Below are 19,186 nucleotides of genomic sequence, written 5' to 3'. Positions count from 1 at the left end.
TCTTGCCTTGGTGTTCATTTTATGGATGTCACTGATAAATGTGACCCTGTTTTTATGCTGGTAGGGCTTTGCTGGGAGAGGGAGACATTCTGCAGGTTTCTTGGGAGATGGTAACCAAAAGGATGTTACACCATAGCCTCTTCACTCTTGAACTTACCCAGGGGAGAGTTCCAGCTATGCTCCTTCATTTTTTTTAGTCACTGTGTGGTAACAAATCACGTAAAGGGCTATGTCAAAAGTGTGCAGACCCCCTGTAGTGGAATAAACAGGTACCAGTGTCAGCAAGATCATAATCTGACTGCTGGCACTGGGCTTGTTTTAAAGAACCATTGACTTTTATTTCCTTTTTTCTTGTCCACTAATGTGTCAGGCATTTGCTGTACACAAGCTTCTGTGCCTGGAGATTAAATTGTTTATGTTACCTGTTGACACTATAAACTTAGCAACCAGGTTACAGGCACAAACCTCTGAGCTAATTAAAAGTCTCTAACAACACAGAGGCCAGGCTTAGTGATGCTGCCAGGGGAAGGATAGCAACCATTAGGAACAGACAAATAAATAAATATTCAGTCTCAGTTACCTTCCTGTGAGCATCACAACCTGCAGCACAAAAGTATGTTGAGAGAAATGGCCGGAAAAGCTGTGTGTGTGACCTTGTGAATGCCTGTACTCATTCTGACCTGGGAGTGAAACTGAAGCTTTTATCTGCTTCTCTCAATCTCTACTCATCTTGTATTATTGTTTTTAATAATGGAATTATTCTGTGGAAATCGTGGAGGGAAAAAAAAAAAAGGAGCACTGAAAGCCCATCCGCCTCTGTTTAACTTTTTAACCTGCTTTTGCCTGCCTGCTCTTCCAGGAGATAATGGCAGATCCTTCAGTGGTGGATCACCTGACACGACTGAAACTCAAACTCCTAGAAAAGGTAAGGGAATAATTCTGCATGGGTCACCTTTGCTCTGCTTTTTGCTCTTGCATGTTGAAGCATTAACACTGTATTTTAAAATATTATAACTCTACTGAGATACACTGAAGAGTGCTACTACTTACTGTCACTTTCTTAAATAATATTTTACAAGTTTACGTGGATCTACAGTAAATTAAATTGACTTTGATTTTATGGGAGATGTTACCAGTTAGCTCAAAGCCAGTTTGAGCTGGGACAGGCAAAGTTTAGGAGTAAATCTTGGGTAAAGAGAATCTCAGATTGTTTTAAGGCAATTTCATGTCTGCTTTCAGATAAGATGTGTTGCCCGGTCAGACCTTTGGTGATTCAAGAGTCCAGACCTTGGACTATCAGCCAAGCCCAAACTCAACATTATCAAGTTCTTCATATGATGCAGCTCTCTGCCTACAAAATAAATTATGTCTCCTGATTCACCATGCTATCAATTTTAAGGTCTGAAATAGCTTGGACAGTTGGAAGCATCACTAGGCTTTACTGTAACTAGATGTGTAATGAGACATTTCATACTTCTTTAAGAACCACCATTTTTTCTCCACTTCTGCTCTACTTCCTCCATTCCAAATCTGTGCCATAGGCTTGGGAATCCTTGTGAGCTTTTCTGCCTGACTTATAACCAGTTCTGGTTATGGTTCTGCCAACAGAGACTAGAAAATGAACAGGAGAACCTAGAGAAGATGGACTTGTCTCTCCCAGCTGCAAGTAAGAGAAGCATTTGTTCTAATTTTAGGCATATTTTGGAAAGGGCTTGCTTATGTTCTCAGGCACGAGTTCCTCAGGAGATGATCCCCTCTCCTCCCTAACAGCTGTGAGCTTTTTATCTTTTGAATTTCTTCAGCTATTTTTTTCCTGACCAAGGGAAGTGAACAACCGGCTGAACACTAACATAAGATGACTTCCTGCCCAGGTATCCTGTGCAGCCTCTCAGCTGGAGCAAACTGATGCTGATCCAGTTTGTCCTAGCTCTTACAGCTAGGAGTACACCCTGCTGTAGTCCAGCTGTTTGCTTGGCTTGGGTGATTCTGAAAAGGCAGGAGGAACATTTCTTTGAATGGCACATGCACTGTTTATATTATCTATGGATTCACTGCTACCACTAGAAGCTCAGATATTTCTAGACTGTACTGTGGGCTCCTATTAATTCATCTGGTGCACAAATAGTTGGAATCTTCTAATGCTGTGGCCAAACATTTTAAAAAATCCCCTATAACAACTTACAGTTTCAAAGTACAAAATGGTGCTTTCCAGAGCAGATGCCGGGCATGGCTCCAAAGTATATGACAATATTCTTGCTAATCTTAATTTCAAAATCAACCACGTGTGGGATGAACTGAAAAGGAAGTTGATTTAGAATAAAATAAAAACAGAAAAGTTGACATTCAAACCAGAGTTTGTTGGAGCTGTTACTACAGACAGGCGTCCTCTGCATGCACAGGGCACATCTAGAAACTTTCAGCCTGAAAGGGATTCCTAAACCAGGAGGTTAAAAGGGGGCTTCAGAGAGCAATCTTAAGAGTTTCTTTTCAGAGGTGCTTTGCCTTTGTAGAACTGCTGAGCAGCTGTGACTGCACATGGCATAAAGACGTCATCCACACATGTATCTGACAAGAAAAGTAGCCCAAGCCTTTTGTGGAAGAACTCAAGCAGAGCTATGCAGAGTCCCCAGGCAGGTGCAAAGGAGAGCCTCTTTATTGCAAAAACCAGGCCTTTTTGAGCAGTTAGGCCTTTACCAGTTACATAGTTTAAAATCCTATCAAACATAATCCAACCAACCACCATACCCCACGATGTGAGCACATCATGGTTATATAACTTCTTTTTCCACCTCTAATTCAGCTGAGTCACTTTCCCACAGTCCTGTTCTGCTTAGCCAGAGTAGGAGGCCTGAGCCATGGTTTTAAAAAGGTAACAAGGCCCTTATGTTGTAAGGTTTTACCCATATGCAACATCAGGCTATCTAATAACACATTTTCCACATTAATATCATAACATAGGTGCTGTAATAGCTCTGTCTTTGTGATCCTTTGAGAAGATAATGGAGACTCTTCCTCTTCCAGGGAACAGACCTCAGGACATGCTCCAAAGTGCCCTGAGGCAAAGGAAAGATCTGCTGCAGGAGCTTAGGGTAAGAGCCCCCTCTGGCCAGGAGGAAGAGACACTGCTGATGTGGGTTCAGTGTTTTCCTGGCCTTTAGCTCTGGGGCTGGGCAGGAGTTAGTGCTCTGCTGCTTTGGAATATAAAGGCTGGGCCAGCTAATCAGGGAAAGAGCCTGGGGAGCAGCTTGGCTTCCCTCACTACAGCTGTTTGAGCTTGCACCTGCTTCAGTCAGGCACTAAAGTGGGATGATTCTGTTTGTCCTGAGCTGCTGTCTCATAAACTTTCTGTGCCAAAATGCAAATGAGGGATTTTTAGCAATGCCAAAGTAGAGACAGTAGTAATTGTTATTTATTCCTAGCTTGTGGAGGATACCAACTATTATTGAAATGTTTTCCCAGACTTTTGGCAGCTTGTTCTGCACATTTTTTTCCCCCAATCCTTTTTTCTTATGCTTCAAGATCTGTGGAAAGGAAAACTTGTTTACACGTATGCAGGCACTGGCAGTGCCCTTGCTGCAGTTTCCCAGGGGCTAACCCCATGTAATCCAGAGAACACAACCATACTGTCTGCCTTGCTGTGACCAGATTTTCTTTAAGAAAATACTTGACTTTGCAGGAGCAGCACCTTCTGGAAGAGCTTTCACAGCCACCTGCACCAGATGGGGGACAGTGCCATGACCACAGAGCTGCCCTCCCACAAATCTACCAGATCCCTTTTCCAGCTTCCCAAGTGGAGCCACCAAGGATTATCCAGCAGACAGTAAGGATTGTCTCCTAGAAAACACCACCAGCACTGTGCCAGTCTGAGCTGACAATCTTTGGGAGCTGTATGGAATTGCTCATCCCACAAAAAGGGAAGATATGCCTCTTGCTCTTTTATGGGACCCTTGCTGCCTGCAAGGGTCACCTAAGGGGAAATCATCTTGCAAATAAGGCTCAAAATTAACAGTGGGAATGGTTTACCCTTGGAGCAAGATGGCAAAAGGAGTGGCAGACTGGCACACTCCAGCCTGGCCAGTCAGCCACTTTCTAATGCACATCACTGTCTGCTCATGCAGCCCACAGCCCCAACACTTCTCCACGAGAATCCCGGAGTTCTCCTGAAGCCTAGGCAGATGACAGCTCTTCCCATAGCTGGGAGAGCTGGCCAAAACCAGCCCTGACTTCTCCATTTTCCTTCCTGTTCCAGATGCCAACTCAGCCTGCCACCATCATCCAGCAGCTGCCTCAGCCCTCCCCTGTGATCACACAGATTCCCCCAGCCCAGCCCTTTGCAGCCCCCCGCTCTGGGAGCATTAAAGAAGGTAACAAACTCTCCACACAGCAGCCAGCTCCTGCCACCAGGCCTGGAGAGGGCAGGGCAGGTGCCATGGCAACTGGAAGGGGACATGAGATGGTGTCCAAGCTCATTAGTGACCTGCTGTTTAATGAGCTGGTGGAGCTTGGGGAGTTGTGCTTCATAAATGGGATGGGTACCAGTTGTGAAAGGTATTCAGGCAAACTCTTATCACAAAAACTAAAGAAAAAGGAACTGGAACTCAAGGGAAGATTGGGACAGCAAAACAGCTCAACACATGGCACTGAGTAATATTAACAAAGTCAAAGTCATGCACATGGATGATTCCAGAATTAGCAAACAGGCTTCTAAAATCTAGTTTTATTATTTTATTCCTTCCTAACCTGCTGTTCAATCTCCTCAGGCTTTTGTTTGTACCCTGTGTTTGGAAACAGGACAGAACATCTGAAAATGTTGTTCTAAATATAGTGCAATGCCAAGAAAAGAGTTTATTTCTAAACATAGGTGGGTGCTACTGTGAAATAATACATAAACTAAAGCCTGGGACAATTTCCTTGGCTCAGCCTTCAGCCAAAGGTTCATCCCACCCAGGAACCCTCAGTCATGAAACTGCAGTATTTCTCAGCTCATATTTCATCTAAGTGTCTGGATTTTTGAATCAGAGTTTATTTCCATAACCAAAATAGTCCCAAGCCATTCATGACTTCTCTGAAGCTGCTACATGTAAACTATTTTTGTATGATCAGTAAAAAGGAAAATGAGAGTCGCCTTTGTTATTTTTTTCCCTTATTTTTTTCTCACCTCTCCCTCTTCACTTCTCCCCAAGCAAATTAGTTACACTGCACCCGTCCTTTGGATCCCTGAGATCATGTGAGAAGATTTGATGTGCATGAAATGACAGATTGAGGGTTGGACTTGATGATGTTGAAGGTCTTTTCCAGCCTTTACAATTCTATGAGTCAGTGGACTCTCACTCAAGGTGGCACTGCAATATCACATAAATGTGAGGAAACCTCTCACAGGAAAGCAACGATCCGGGGCTGAAGCAATGGAGAGCAAGGGAAAGCTGCAGCTCAGCTCTTCTCCATGCTGCCATTCAGCACAGGCAGGGCTGTGGCTTGCAGGGCAAGCAACAGACAAGGTATCAGCAGCAGCTTTCTTGTAGGAGGGAGGAGAAACAGGAAAGCTGGTATGAACAACGCCACTCACAGACATTAACTTTGCACTGTCTGGGGAAATAATGCTAATATTCTTCACGTGTGTCTTGGATTGAAAAGACAGGTGTCTGTTAAGAAGGCAGGAGCCTTCTTTGAAATGGAAAATGTAAACTCTTTCTCTCTGAATTATTATTATTTTTTTAAATTAAGGGGGTTTCAGGTAAAGATTTGGGAATAGGAATAGCAGGTTTTTACTAGGAGAAGTTAAAAAAATTACAAATGCAATAGTACAAAAAACTAGAAAATAAACTACTGACAGAGGTAGAATACAACTTGACACTATTGGTTAGGATGTTGGTAGCAGTTTTGATTAAATGGTGGCTGTAGTTTTCTTGGAGTGACAGATGTGGTTTTGTTAAAGCAGTGATTTTGTAGAAGGGTGTCGGGTTTTTTTTGGTTTGATCTTTTTCTGGGAATCCAGTGGAGAAGGTAATTGTTCTTTTGGGAATTTAGTGGGAAAAGGTTGTCTCTGTTGTTTTAAGTCTCAGATTATATTTAGGTAGGAATGTTTGGCTCTTCTTTCTGGGTGGAGCATTTTACAATGGGATGATGTAATTTTATCAGCCATGCAGTGACACTCGGTGGCCTATTAATAGAAGATGTCTCTCTGGAGGGAGGATTACTTGTGGAAGAGATAAAGAAAACTGCCCAATTAACAGAAGATAACTGCCCTACTCCTAATAGATGGTAAATAGAATACACACATATCTTACAACACAGGACAATGTGGCCCCTTTCAGCTGCTTTGCCTTTGTTGCAGTGACCAATCTGTGTGCTGGAGGACACTCCTTACCACGATGCCTCTGCTGCTTGTCAGTTGTGGATAAAACTCTTATTCTTTTCTTCTCTTCCCAGATATGGTGGAGATGATGCTGATGCAGAATGCTCAGATGCACCAGATCATGATGCAGAACATGATGCTGAAGGCTCTGCCACCGACGCTGCTCACACAGCCTGGGGGGGCCAGCTCTGGCCGGCTCCTGCACATGCAGCAGGTAACAACACCCAGCTGGAGGGCAATGGCTCATCTCCCTGGGAGGCCACCAGGCCTGGGCAAAACACACAGAGAGCTGGGAGAGCCAGAGCACTGTGGAGGACACTGCACCTTAGGAAAGAGGGCAGAGGCAGAGCATGCCCTGATGCCCACCTTCCTCTCCAGGCCATCCTGTTATTCTGCATTTCCCTGACATTGACTAATGGGATAAATTGGAGGGAGTGAGTGGGGTCTGAGTATCAGGTGAAATCTGAAGTCACCAAGTGATTGAAGTCACAATCTGAAGTGTTCTTGGACCTTCTGTACTGGAACCTGCAGGCTGTCCTCCAGACACATCCCAAAGGTCTTCCTTTCCCAAGGGGTGGCTGAGCGGAACCCTGGCCCTCAGCTAGGGACCTCTCCCACTGTGAGGGGCAGAGGTTTCTGCAGCCACCCTTTGTCTCTCTCCAACAAGGACCTGCAGCTTGCTGCTCCCCTGGCTGTGAGAGCAGAGAGGCCCAAGGCACCTGTGGTGCACCACCACCACCATTACCCTCCCACGGGGGTGTTCCCAGTGCCCCCCAGGAGCTTTCTGCCCACGTCCACAGAGCAGCACTGGACTGGCAGCTCTGCCCAGCCGATGTAAGTAAGCAGGCAGCTGTGACATGTGCTTGCAGCCCTTTCTTCCTGCCCAGGCAGGGTGGCAAGGCAGATTGTGGGATAAACGTGGGGATGTGACAAGGGTGAGGATCACACAGACCCCCAGCCTGCCATGCTGCATTGCTGTGCTCTGCAGGGGCTCCCCCCCGCCTTTTGGCAGTCACCTAAATAAGGCAGGGGTGGGGAGGGCATGGGGAAGTGTTTTACATTTGGGCTAAGGTTCCCAGCAGGGTTTATGTTCTTAATGCACTGCTGGGACCTTTGCTAATCAGAAATTCCCGGGATAATAAAAGCTCAAACTGCCAGCTAAGAAAAATGGTACAAAGGGAGGGGAGTATCAGAAATAGTGCTGAGCCTTTGCCATTAGCTTGTGCTTGCAGTTGAAGGGGGTGGGTTTCAATGCAGAAATGGATGAACTTCTCCCCAGGATGCTCCCAAATCCATAGAGCCCTCAAGCCCCGTGCAGAGGTCACAGCCAGCTCCTCCTGGGGTTCACTTGCTTTGTGCCTTCCTCTGAGCTTGTCCTGCTTGGCTTCCTAGGTGCTAGGAAGTTCTTACATGCCAAGGCTGGTGAAGAAATGCACCTTGCTAGAGCACAGAATGGGGGGATGACATGGGGACACACTGTGAGAACTCAACTTTTATTTCTGTGCCATGGCTCTTTCAGAGCCTTAGTGAACAGGAAAACAGGATGGAGGCAGCTGCAGCCTTGGTGACATGCTGGCGGGGGTATCTGTACAGCCCTCTTTAGCAGAGGATTTGAATTCCTGAACAGATTATTTCCCTAATGGGATTGTAAGGGATGAACATTTCTACCTATTTCCCCTTGACACGGGTTTGTAATCTAAACCAGCAAAGAACTCCTGGCTCATGTCAGGATCAGTGCAATTCACTGCAGAAATCAGTAGTCTTGTCATGGCCTTTGAACTTTGTTCTTCCTCTTCTTCAGCTGCCTTCCACCACAGGGTATGAGACCAAACACATCTTTTTGCAGCTGCAGCACTACTGGCTGTTACTAAACACAATACTCCCGTTTTTCTTGTTGCAGGTGGCCCACATACTGACAGTACAGGATCTTCTGCAAGTGGACCATAGCCTTTCTAAAACCAATAAATCCTGCTGTTCTTCCTCAGCCATCGACATGTCTTTTTCTTCAGCAACATAAATCAAGCACTTTTCCATCCTTTACTTTTCCCCAGAGGACAGGCTTTAATCCATGCCCATGTTATCCTGTTCTTTTTAGTTTTATTTACGACTTCTTAAAAGGCTCACTCAGAGTTTTTATCAGGCAACACTTTTTCATGCTCTCAGGAGCCTGGCTTTGCTTAACATGGAAAGGTGGACAATGATTTTCTAGCACTTTCTCAATATATTCCCACCATCTGTTTTTAGAGCGGAGAACATCTGTACTGGGTTTGCCTGGTGCAGTTTGCGAGTGAGTCTGATTAAGAAAACCCAGGGACCTAAATTTTGTTTAGAATGAAGAAAAGATAGTAACTATCACTGCTGGAAACTTATCGTGTGCTGTTCATGTGCTGTCTGTGTTCCAAAAACAATTAATGAATAATTAATTTACTATGTAAAACCTACCTTGCTCTTTGCCCTCTCTGCTCTGTTGTCTTTGAAATTCTTACTGCTCTCTACAACTTGTCACTTTTTACAACTGTCTGAGAGAGGAAATGGCCTCAAGTAGTGCCATGGGAGTTTGGATTGAATATTAGGAAGAAACTCTTAACTGAAAACATTGTCAGACATTGGAAGAGGCTGCCCAGGGAAGCACTTGAGTCCTGCCCCATCCCTGTAGGTTTGATAGCCACATAGAGGTGGCATTTAGGGTCATAGCTTAGTGGTGTGCTTGGCAGTGCTGGGTCAACAGCTGGGACTCGATGTTCTTAGAGGGCTTTTTCTGCCTTAATGATTCTCTGAGCCAAATCTGCTGGGGCCTGCCAGGTTTAGCAATAAATTGTACTCGGTGATACAAATATCTGCAGTTTCACTGTCTGCTGTTTAATTATTCTGTGTTGGCTCTAATTGGCTCCTCCCTTTTCAATGCTTACTCTGGGCAGCATTGGCTCAGCCGAGCATTTCCTCCCAAGGATGGGCATGTGAAATAATGCCTGCAGAGACGTCTCCTCACAGCCTCATCTTAGTCCTGGAAAGTTTCTGCAGAGCAGGCATAGACTCTCTCCTAAGCATCACACTCCAAAACACCTGAGCCACACACAGCTTTGGATCAAAAATGTCCTCAAAGATGGGATGAGACTCCTGGGCAAATAGTGTGGCTCACAACCACCCTCAGGAGAGGTTCCAGAAGTCACTCCACATTGTCCCACCAGTACTTTGGCAGTTGCATCCTAGTGAAGCACCAGCAAAAGCCTGGCTGATGCAAGTTCTCCTCCTGCTCTTTTGTGCATTCCTTGGAGACAGCAGGATTGCTCTACAATTTCCAGAAGAGGCCTTTGGATAGAGCCTGACTGAATTATACCACGCTGCCATCTCAACACCTCAGGCTCAGCCAGGCTGACTCCCTGACATTCTCTGGGCTGGAAGTTAAACTTTAATGTGAAGCGGGGGAGAAGAAGCCAGGCATGACTCAGCCACCCACATTCCTTCCCTTCCCCTCCCCACTGGCCAGGGCAGTGGGACTGGGGAGAAGCAGAGGGATCAGAGACAGAGCAGGGATCTGAGACCCAGGGGCTGACCTAGCATGGAGCCCTGTGACCCACGAGGGAAAAGAGTTGCTGTTATCGGTGGTGGTCTGGTAGGAAATGCCATTTAGCTGCTGCATGATTGTTTGCTGGGGAGCTGGGGCTGTAAAAACACTGCTTGAACGTGGGGGTGAATGCTTTTCTTAAAGTCATTCCTCTGTCAGATGATGGGGTGTTGCGAAGGGGTTGATCGAGTTCCTGCTGTGGGAGGCTCCTGTCCTTTTCTTGGGTGAAGGGGTTTGGGTGCCCCGGTACACTGAACTCCAGTCCTTGTTTGGGCTGCCAGGTTCCCCTGTCCCCTGGCTGGTTTTGTCTGTAACCTAATCTCTAATGTGAAATGCTTTGCAAGAACTGAGACTGGTAAATGCCAGGCTGAGAGGAAACGCCTTCCTCCGCCCGCTTTTGTTTGGCGATGGTTTTCATCCACTGCTACTTGCAGAGAGATGTGACACTGAAGGCCAGGCTGGATGGGGCTCTGAGTAACCTGGTCTAGTGGAAGGTGTCCCTGCCCATGGCAAGGGGCTGTAACAAGATGGTGTTTAGCATCCTTTCCAACCCAAACCATTCTATGAATCTCTGATTCTATGACTGCTTGGGGCATTGCAGCACCTACATCTCTCTCTTGACTTTTTGGACATTAGCTTCTTGGAAAAGAGTGATGGCAGAAGAGGCTGTAGTTCTGACAACAATTCATAATGAAAATTGAATTTTAAAAAGTTATTTAAATCACAAACAGGACATATTTGTAGTGTTCTCCCTCACTATGTTCCCAAGGGAATGCTGCTACACCGTGAATTAGAGTGCGGAAGGTAAACACAGTCCAGAGAGGAGCTGGGAGCTTGCCTACACCAGCTCCTGCTGTCTCTGGCTGAAGAGGTGAGCCCTGCTGCATTCAATTGCTGTGTGTAAACAAGCCTGAGCTTGGTATGACTTTATAAAAAGAGTTTTGATGGGCTTTTGTCTTGGGTGCTCGGCAAACACACAGGGCTGCCAGAGGACTGCTCTTCAGTAAAAAGTCTTCTAAGGTTCTTGGTCAAAGGACCTTCCTGTTTATGCTGAGCTGCATCCCTTGATCACTTCTTTGCTTTGATGCATCTCAGCAGTGACCTCTGAGATACTTCATCCACCATTCCTGATCCTTGTCTTGTAGGTGGGTGCATTAAATGCCTGCTTCTTTGCTAGACGAGGTTTCCATGTTGACGTTTATGAAGCCAGAGAAGGTAAGGTCAGCCTGATCATTACTGTGTGAGCTCACTGAAACTGTAAGAAAATAATGAAAGCTGAGAGTGGCAATTTGGGGATATTATTTTCTCTCTCCTCTTTGGCTCCTGTGGTGGGGAGGAGCATTTATTTGAAGTTCATCTTGTGTGGATGGAACCCACTCTTTAGCTGCTAAAATGATGTCCTTTTTTATTCTTGGCTTAAACACTGATTCAAATCCTCACCTTTGAAGCCTGGTCTCTGCAGAAAACATTATAGTACAGTGCTGGGTCAGAAGAAGAGATGGAGCCTCCAGGTCTACAAGGTACCAGCAAAAGAGGAATTAGGATTTAGAGCCAAGCCACTAGCTCAAAGGCAGAGAAATTGTTCATCTTCAGTATCTGTCAGCTGGCAGACAAAAAAGACCTGGGCAGAGATGGCAAGCTGAGTGGCAGGTGGGAATGATACCATGGAAATAACTGAAGTGTGCAGTGAAGGGAGGGAGGAGCCATGCCTGATACTCTGAGGTAACTCTTCCTGCCCTGATAGACATCAGAACAGGCAGTTCTGCTGCACAGCTTAGTGTTGCCAGAAGTTCCACAGCTTCAAAAAGCCTCTGATTGCTATTACCTGCCTTCTGAGCTGGATGGATCCTACTGCACTACTCCAGTGTTTGGCCCACTGCTTACACTGATACACACGTTGGGATGAGGAGGCTCTGCCCCATGCACTGGCCAGACAACCCAGGAAGTCTAAATGAGGCGACTCAGAGGAGGAGCAGGCCAATGCCCAGACATTTCCATCTGGTCAGCCATGAAGAAGGTGACCTGCCAATATCCCCAAAAGCATCAGTCTGTGGGCCTCAGCAGAACCTCTCAGGCATTCATGGCTCAGCCTTCTCCATGTAGAGGGGAAATGGCTCTTAATGTAAATGGACCCTCTGGCACTGGGGTGCTGTCAGAATCCAGCATTCCCTTGGCAGCACTTGGCTGCAGCTGCTTTTTCCAGGCTAGAGGTGGCACAGAGGGTCCAGGCTAGACTCCCCCCACCCCACCTGCTGTTGCTGCAGGGGGCTTGGGAGATGTTCCCTCAGCAGGCTGAGCTGTCACTGCCTCCATAACCCATTGCTGTCCCTTGCAGATATCCGAGTGGCCAGCTTTGCCCGTGGCAGAAGCATTAACTTGGCCCTGTCTCACAGGGGACGCCAAGCCCTGCGGGCTGTGGGGATGGAGGAGCAGGTACTCTGGCACATTCTGTTGCTCTCTGTGCCCTGTCCTTTCTTGTCCCAGCCAGACCTCTTCCACTGCATGCCTGCAGTCGGGCTCTCCTCTGCTTCACAGCACATCTGCCAGCAGGTTCCTCCCCACCCCAGGCAGCTGGGCTCTGCTGCTGGCAGTGGCTGCTTCCCTGGGACACCAAGCACCTTCCAGTGTTTACCTTCCTGCCATGCTCCCCTCCCTCCTGGAGCAGAGGGCAAACAGGGCAGGAGTAGATGGACTCCCAAAAGAGCTGATGCAATGAAGCAGGATGCAATAAAGGCAGCTGTTTGCCCCGCTGACATGTCCAGATTTGTATTTTCCCAGAAAACCTTGATCTTTGGGCTGACCCCTGAAATCCATCCACACTGCTTTCTGCCCAGCACGCTTGGCTAGGAGCCCAGCATTCTTCTGCAGGGTACTGGCTACCATTAAACATCCAGCTGCTGGCAGTGGCAGGATCTCCTGGTCCCTGGATCCCTGCAGAGGAGCCCAGGCTTTGACAACACACATCCCAGTCCCAGGGTGTAATTTGGCTTTCATCCCCTGCCCTGTCCAGCACTCTGGGATTTTTCATGTCCCTTTTATCCAAAAACAATGTCCCTCTGGTTTTTATGAGCATGAGCTTGTAAGTAATCTCAGTAAACTGTAGTAAATTGACATGACAGCCCTGATAAAGTTTTCCCTAGTGGTTTGGAAATGTGTGAGCAAAGAGCCCCCCCATTCTCCCTCGAGTGCAGTGCTTGGGGGAGGGGATGATGCTTGGTAACTCACACTAAAAACCCACAGTTTTGGCCAGAAGTGTGGGTTGTGTTCCCTTCTTTTTCAGATTGTGGCCAAGGGCATTCCCATGAGGGCAAGAAGGATACACACACCTTCAGGGAAAAAATACTCCATCCCTTATGGGAAGAAGGACCAGGTACTGGAGTTGCTTCGCAGAGCACAAGAGGTCTTTGTTAGCATTTGTATCTCTGTGTCATGGACAGTGTGGGGCTCATGGATGTGGGAGAGGCTGGAGAGAATGAGGGAAGGGGATGACTTGGAAGGGAGAGTTTCCTGTCTGGCCATGCAGACTGTCCTTCAGCAAAGCTTTCTGAACCCCCTGTTTGTTTGTCTTGCAGTACATTCTCTCTGTGGACAGAGCAAACTTAAACAAAGAGCTGCTGACAGGTAGGTTGTCACTTCTGTTTGCAAATTCTTATAACACACTTTTTGCTGGGGATTTAGGGTTTGCCCTGTGACTAGAAGACTTTGAGCCCCAAGCTCCCTTACCCAGATCTCAGAAAGTGCAAACCTGAACTAGCAGAGGAAAACCTGTGCTGTTTCCCAGCTAAGCAGGAGACACCTCCTCAGCCTTGTCATGGTTTGTGGCATTTTCCATAACCCCTGATTGTACAAAGAGACAAACAGAAATTGGAGCTCTATGGCAAATCAGACTAGACCAAATTTATGCAAATTCCCCACTGACTGCAGGCACCCTCATCCCATCCTGAACTGCAGTGGAGTGATGGTGGAAAGCAGTCCATGACTCAGGTCATTGTGGGGAAGAAAAAAGTCCTTGCAGGATTCTTTGCATTTTTCAAGTAGTTTATACCATAGCTGACCAGTCCCAGTGTGCCCTGCCTGCTGGCCCTCATGAAACACAGCAAATTATTTGCTGTAATGGCAAAAATCCCTATAATTTAGGGATCTCTTGGAAATATTTTTTGTGGTCACAGTAAAGCCCTCTACATTCAGTTGTCTTTTCACAGCTGCTGAGAAGTACTCCAACACTAAACTGTTCTTTGGACACAAGCTCCTCAGGTGCAATGCAGAGTTGGGGACATTATCCATAAAAAGGTAATCCCTGGACAAGCATGGGATCAAGCACTGTGGTCAGTTAGTTTCTGCTTAATCATTCATAAAACCTCAAACAATTGAGCAATCTCAGTTTTGAAACTACTGTGCAGGCAAAACCTTGCGCCAGCTTTGGAAAGGAGAGACATCAAGGCAGCACTCAAGGGGAGACTGAGAAAGGTTTAAACAACTCCCTAACCCCCCAGGCTGGCAGCAGGCACACACTTCCTAACCTGTGCAGGGGATAAACGTACCAGTATCCATGGCACTGGGCTCGGGGACAGATTGCTCATCAGGGAGGGTGGATAACTGGTGATGCCCCATCCCTGGGAGTGTTTCAGGCCAGGCTGGATGAAGCTCTGAGCACCCTGGTGTTGTGTCTCTGCCCACGGCAGGGGGTGGAATGGGCTGAGCTTTAAGGTCCCTTCAAACCCAAACCATTCTGAGGTTCCATGACCTTGTTTCACAGTCTTTCACAGAAGTTCTGGTCCTACCCCCCATCCTCCTGGCAGGTGCTGCAGGCTCTGCAAAACAGCAACGTTAGCCCAACAGTGCCTACTGCATTACTGAGTAGACTTGGCAGTTATGCTTTTAATAAACTACAGGATAATTATTTATGCTAATGCTGTGCTTTCCAGGCAGTGAGAGCTGATCTTCCCCCACCCTGGATGATTATTAACACATTTTGCAAAAGGCAGATCCTCTGGGCACAGTGGTGCTGAGCTGGCCTGAAGTTACAGGAGGATTAACCACAGAATCATGGAATGGTTAGGGTGGGAAGGGACCTTAAAGATCAGATTGATCCAAGGTACTGTCTTGCTCTCAGGTCTGACCAGCAGACCTTGGAAGTGACCTACGATCTCATTGTGGGGTGTGACGGAGCCTTCTCAACAGTCAGGAAACAGTTCATGAGGCAAACACGCTTCAACTACAGCCACGAGTACATTCCTCATGGCTACATGGAGCTGACCATCCCTCCCAAGGATGGAGATGTGAGTGTGCCTGTTCCAGGGGCTGCTACAACCTTCACAGGTTGGATATCCCACCCCCTTCTCACTGTGGCTCTGCTGCAACAGCTTTGGAAGAATTAACTTCTCTCCTGGGGTTCAGTCAGGGGATGAAACCTTTGCTAAGATAAGGCATGGATCTCTTCCTCTTCCAAAAGTGGGGCCAGTGTTGGTACCTGCATCCAAAAATTCTAGAGAGCCTGTCCTGGAGTGGTGGGATTAACTCTGGTTCTGAGAGGTCCTGGAGGTATGGGAACATGTCTATGAGGACATCAGCAATTGCAAAGCATCATAATTTTGCCCATATTTCTTAGCCTTTCCTCTTTCCCTTGCTCTGTGTCTCCCTGAAGAATCAGGGGCCAGAAAGGGGCCCTGTAGTTGTTGCATCTTCCCATGGGAACTGTTGTGCTGGTGTGGAGGGGAGCCAGAGCCTGTGCTGGGGAAGCTGAGCAGGGCAGGTCAAGGATACAAGGCAATTTTCTTTCTCTTTCAGTTTGCCATGGAACCAAACTACCTCCATATCTGGCCGAGAAACACCTTCATGATGATTGCACTGCCCAACATGGTGCTAACCCAGGGCCATGTTCTTTCTCCTGGGGAACAGGATGGGGCTGGTGGGGATGAACGGCTGTGGTGGCAGGGATTGGGAGGGTCAGGAGCCACAGGATAACTGAAACACAGGATCAATTAGATTGGAAAAGACCTCTTGGATCATAAGAGTCCAATAATGACCCAATTCCACCTTGTCAACCAGACCATGGCACTGAGTGCCACATCCAGTCTTTCCTTCAAAACCTGCTGGAACAGTGACTCCACCAGCTTCCTGGGCAGCCCATTCCAATGTCTGATCACCCTGTTGGTGAAGAAATTCTTCCTAATGTCCAATCTAAACCTCCCCTTGTGCAGTTTAAGACTGTGTCCTCTCGTCTTGTCCCTTGTTCCCTGGGACCCCTGTAGCCTGACCCCTACCTGGCTACATCCCCCTGTCAGAGTGTTGTAGAGAGTGATAAGGTGTCCACTGAGCCTCCTTTTCTCCAGGCTAAATACCCCCAGCTCCCTCAGCTGCTCCTCTTGGACTTGTGCTCCAGACCCTTCACCAGCTCTGTTGTCCTTCTCTGGACGTGCCACAGCACCTCAATGTCCTTCCTAAACTGAGGGGCCCAGAACTGGACACAGCACTTGAGGTGTGGCCTCCCCAGTGCTGAGTACAGGGGAAGAATCACTGCCCTGGTCCTGCTGGCCACAGTTTCTCACACAGGCCAGGTGCCATTGGCTTTCTTGGCCACTAGGGCACATACTGGCACATGTCCAGGGAAGGAGCCAGGAGGGACACCCAGCCTGTGCCAGGCTGACCACAGCCTAAGGGGGTGCAGGACAGGGTGCTCAGAGCCAGTCCTGCCTCGCAGTGCTGAGTACTCTGTGGCACCCCTCTCTGCCCACACATCTGAGCCCAGCCAGACCCCCACAAACCAGCCTCTGCAGCTGGATACTGCAAACTACATACCAGGAGCATCAGGACAGTGTGCCAGTGTCACACACTGTTTCTGCCTCCCCTGTGCCTGCCCACCATGAGAAAGGGGGTGGCCAGACATTCGTCCCTTGCTGTGCCAGTGGGTCACTGATTGCCGGGCAGCAGGCTGGGCACTGAGCTGCTGCTTCAGGTGCCACGTGTTCTCTCTGCACTCTGGGCTTCTTACTGACCCTCTTTCCTGGCTGGCAGGACAAGTCCTTCACCTGTACGCTCTTCATGCCCTTTGAGGAGTTTGAGAAGCTTACAACAGGCGAGCAAGTGCTGGGGTTTTTCCAGACCTACTTCCCAGATGCCATTCCCCTCATCGGAGAGTAAGTGTTCCCATCTCCCCTTTTCACTCATCATCACAGGTATCTATTATGGGATGGGCTTTTTCTTGGATGATATCAACAGTCTCAGCCGTGTTAGGCAGTTTCCTTTCCTCTTAAAATTAATTAACCCAGGACTTCATATTAACTGAGAAACTCACATAGTCTCTGGTATGTCCTTCCTACATTGACCAACATCTACCACTGCTCACAGTGAGAGGACCAAGATGTCAATAATCAAGTTATTGATTGAATATCAATTAAGTTGTGTGCACATTTTTCCAGCACAAACAGCCTAGTGCACAGGCTTGGGGAATTGCATACCAGAGCTGACAGTGTCTGTGACCTGGCTTCCTCAGCTTGGATGTGGCACAGCTTGCTCTTCTCTCTTGTGGTCCCACACAACAAAATCTGTTGTTTTACCTGAAGGCAAGAGCTGAAGCACGATTACTTTTTGCTGCCAGCCCAGGCCATGATCTCTGTGAAGTGCTCTTCCTACAACCTCTCCTCCCGGTGCATGCTGATGGGAGATGCTGCTCATGCTGTGGTGCCCTTCTACGGACAGGGCATGAACGCAGTAAGTTCATGGCTGGCCTGTCCCTGTTGCTGGGGATCCCACTCCTTTCACCCACAAACACCTGGTTTTGGTGTTTAACTCTGTAGAGTTCATGGGCTGGCCTGTCCCACAGCCCGATGTCCTCTGCATTGGCAGGGGTTGAGCTCCCGTCAGGATGTCCTCCTGGGAAGGACAGGGGACACGGTGATGAGGCCACCTTCCCATGGAGCAGAGGACTATATGGGAGGGGGGTCCAGGCAGCTGGGAAAGGCAATGCCCTACAGTTTCTCTCAAGAAACTGTCAGAGGGGCCTGGAGTAAGACTCCTGCTCTGAAGCTGTGGTCAGTGGGACCAAACAGCTGCACTAGCTAAGCATCCATGAGAGCACTTCTCCTGAAAGTATGGGTCCTTTATTCCTATTAACTCCCTAATACTCCTCCCAGGGCTTTGAAGATTGTCTGGTCTTTGATGAATTAATGGACCAGTTCCACAATGACCTTGGTAAGTGAGGTGGCTGGGGACATGTGGGAGCAGAGGAACATCCCTCTGCTCCTGAGGGCAGCTGGGTACCCTGCAGGGAGCTGCCTGTGAACTGTTACTTTCTTCTGCCAGGTGCCTGCCTCCCCGAGTTCTCCAGACTGAGGGTGCCAGATGACCACGCGATTTCAGATTTAGCCATGTACAATTATGTAGAGGTAGGTGAGCCCCACAGACCTGTGGTTCCATGGGCCATCCACACAGTAGTGCTCTCAGGGTGCATGCAGCAGGCAGGGCCTCTGGCTGGGCTCTCACCCTGGCAGGCTTTAGCCTCAGAGCTCCTTGGGAGTGTCACTGGGGCTGAGGAGGCACTGATCCCTGCATCACCTCCAGGACAGTGGGAGAGCTAACAAAGCACAGGGGAGCCCTGACAAAACCCGTTGCACAGGGGTGACTGTTGCTCTGTTGCAGATGCGTGAGCACGTCAATTCAACATGGTTCATTTTCCGGAAGCGCGTGGACAACTTTCTCCATGCCCTCATGCCTTCCACCATTGTCCCACTGTACACCATGGTAAGCCAGCGTGTCATTCCCCACTTGTGTGAGCTCCTCCTGCCTGGCTTTGGGGTGGTGACATTCTCCTGCAACCCCTCCCAGGTGACCTTCACCAGAATTCGCTACCATGAGGCCCTTCAACGCTGGAAATGGCAGACAAAGGTTGGTCAAGGGTGGTGCCCATCCTCCCCATGCCATGAGCCTTGGGAGCATCCTGCACACCAGCACTGCTCAGCTTTGGTGGTGGGATGTTGCCAGCTTTGATGATTTTGCTTGGTGCTGCAGGGTAGGGGCCAGCCTCTGATGATATTGGGGTTTCTCTTTGCACTTGCAGGTAATTAATCGAGGGCTCTTTGTAGTGGGGGCAGCAGGACTGGGTGGCACCTACCTGCTGATAAAGCGTCTAGCACGGAACTTGAACTTCTGCTTGGAAGACTTGTGGGGCTGGCCCCACTATCTGAAGAATATTGGAAGTCTTCCCTTTGGCACACAAGTGGTTTAAATGTCTTGGGAGCTCCTTGTAATAAAAACGAAGGCACGGACTG

General features: G+C 48.2%; 2 protein-coding genes across 6 annotated transcripts; both read left to right on the top strand.

The window, feature by feature from the left end:
* Window positions 1-452: 452 nt before the first annotated feature.
* On the top strand, window positions 453-9,197 carry C7H21orf58 (chromosome 7 C21orf58 homolog). 4 transcript variants are annotated; one of them, XM_068196412.1, is made up of 9 exons: window positions 453-613; window positions 860-925; window positions 1,609-1,666; window positions 3,022-3,089; window positions 3,677-3,820; window positions 4,250-4,364; window positions 6,430-6,569; window positions 7,023-7,189; window positions 8,256-9,197. In XM_068196412.1, exons 2-9 carry the CDS (start codon window positions 866-868, stop codon window positions 8,269-8,271), a joined length of 768 nt encoding a protein of 255 aa, XP_068052513.1. In that variant the 5' UTR covers window positions 453-613; window positions 860-865; the 3' UTR covers window positions 8,272-9,197. The 4 variants fall into 4 exon arrangements, with proteins under 4 accessions (XP_068052513.1, XP_068052514.1, XP_068052515.1 ...); XM_068196415.1 differs by having other exon boundaries at window positions 459-613; window positions 1,542-1,666; XM_068196413.1 differs by lacking the exon at window positions 6,430-6,569.
* A 588-nt stretch (window positions 9,198-9,785) lies between these two features.
* KMO (kynurenine 3-monooxygenase) lies at window positions 9,786-19,183 on the top strand. Of its 2 annotated transcripts, XM_068196435.1 has the most exons (15): window positions 9,786-9,968; window positions 11,066-11,135; window positions 12,256-12,353; window positions 13,201-13,290; window positions 13,493-13,541; window positions 14,123-14,210; window positions 15,034-15,199; window positions 15,708-15,779; window positions 16,935-17,056; window positions 17,483-17,630; window positions 18,053-18,110; window positions 18,222-18,304; window positions 18,558-18,659; window positions 18,744-18,803; window positions 18,976-19,183. In XM_068196435.1, exons 1-15 carry the CDS (start codon window positions 9,915-9,917, stop codon window positions 19,141-19,143), a joined length of 1,428 nt encoding a protein of 475 aa, XP_068052536.1. In that variant the 5' UTR covers window positions 9,786-9,914; the 3' UTR covers window positions 19,144-19,183. The 2 variants fall into 2 exon arrangements, with proteins under 2 accessions (XP_068052536.1, XP_068052537.1); XM_068196436.1 differs by lacking the exon at window positions 12,256-12,353 and having other exon boundaries at window positions 9,921-9,968.
* The last annotated feature ends 3 nt before the right edge of the window (window positions 19,184-19,186 follow it).

Source organism: Anomalospiza imberbis, chromosome 7 (assembly GCF_031753505.1).
Source record: "Anomalospiza imberbis isolate Cuckoo-Finch-1a 21T00152 chromosome 7, ASM3175350v1, whole genome shotgun sequence".
In the NCBI taxonomy this organism is placed as follows: domain Eukaryota; kingdom Metazoa; phylum Chordata; class Aves; order Passeriformes; family Viduidae; genus Anomalospiza; species Anomalospiza imberbis.
This window is presented reverse-complemented; position numbering and strand designations above follow the sequence as displayed.

Bases quoted from the DNA above. Each gene is read 5' to 3' on its own strand.
- C7H21orf58 (XM_068196412.1), top strand. From the start codon at position 866: ATGGCAGATCCTTCAGTGGTGGATCACCTGACACGACTGAAACTCAAA. The intron at 4,365-6,429 runs GTAACAAACTCT...TTCTCTTCCCAG, and splicing joins CTCTGGGAGCATTAAAGAAG to ATATGGTGGAGATGATGCTG. The intron at 6,570-7,022 runs GTAACAACACCC...CTCTCCAACAAG, and splicing joins GGCTCCTGCACATGCAGCAG to GACCTGCAGCTTGCTGCTCC.
- KMO (XM_068196435.1), top strand. From the start codon at position 9,915: ATGGAGCCCTGTGACCCACGAGGGAAAAGAGTTGCTGTTATCGGTGGT. The intron at 11,136-12,255 runs GTAAGGTCAGCC...TGTCCCTTGCAG, and splicing joins CGTTTATGAAGCCAGAGAAG to ATATCCGAGTGGCCAGCTTT. The intron at 13,291-13,492 runs GTACTGGAGTTG...TTTGTCTTGCAG, and splicing joins CTTATGGGAAGAAGGACCAG to TACATTCTCTCTGTGGACAG.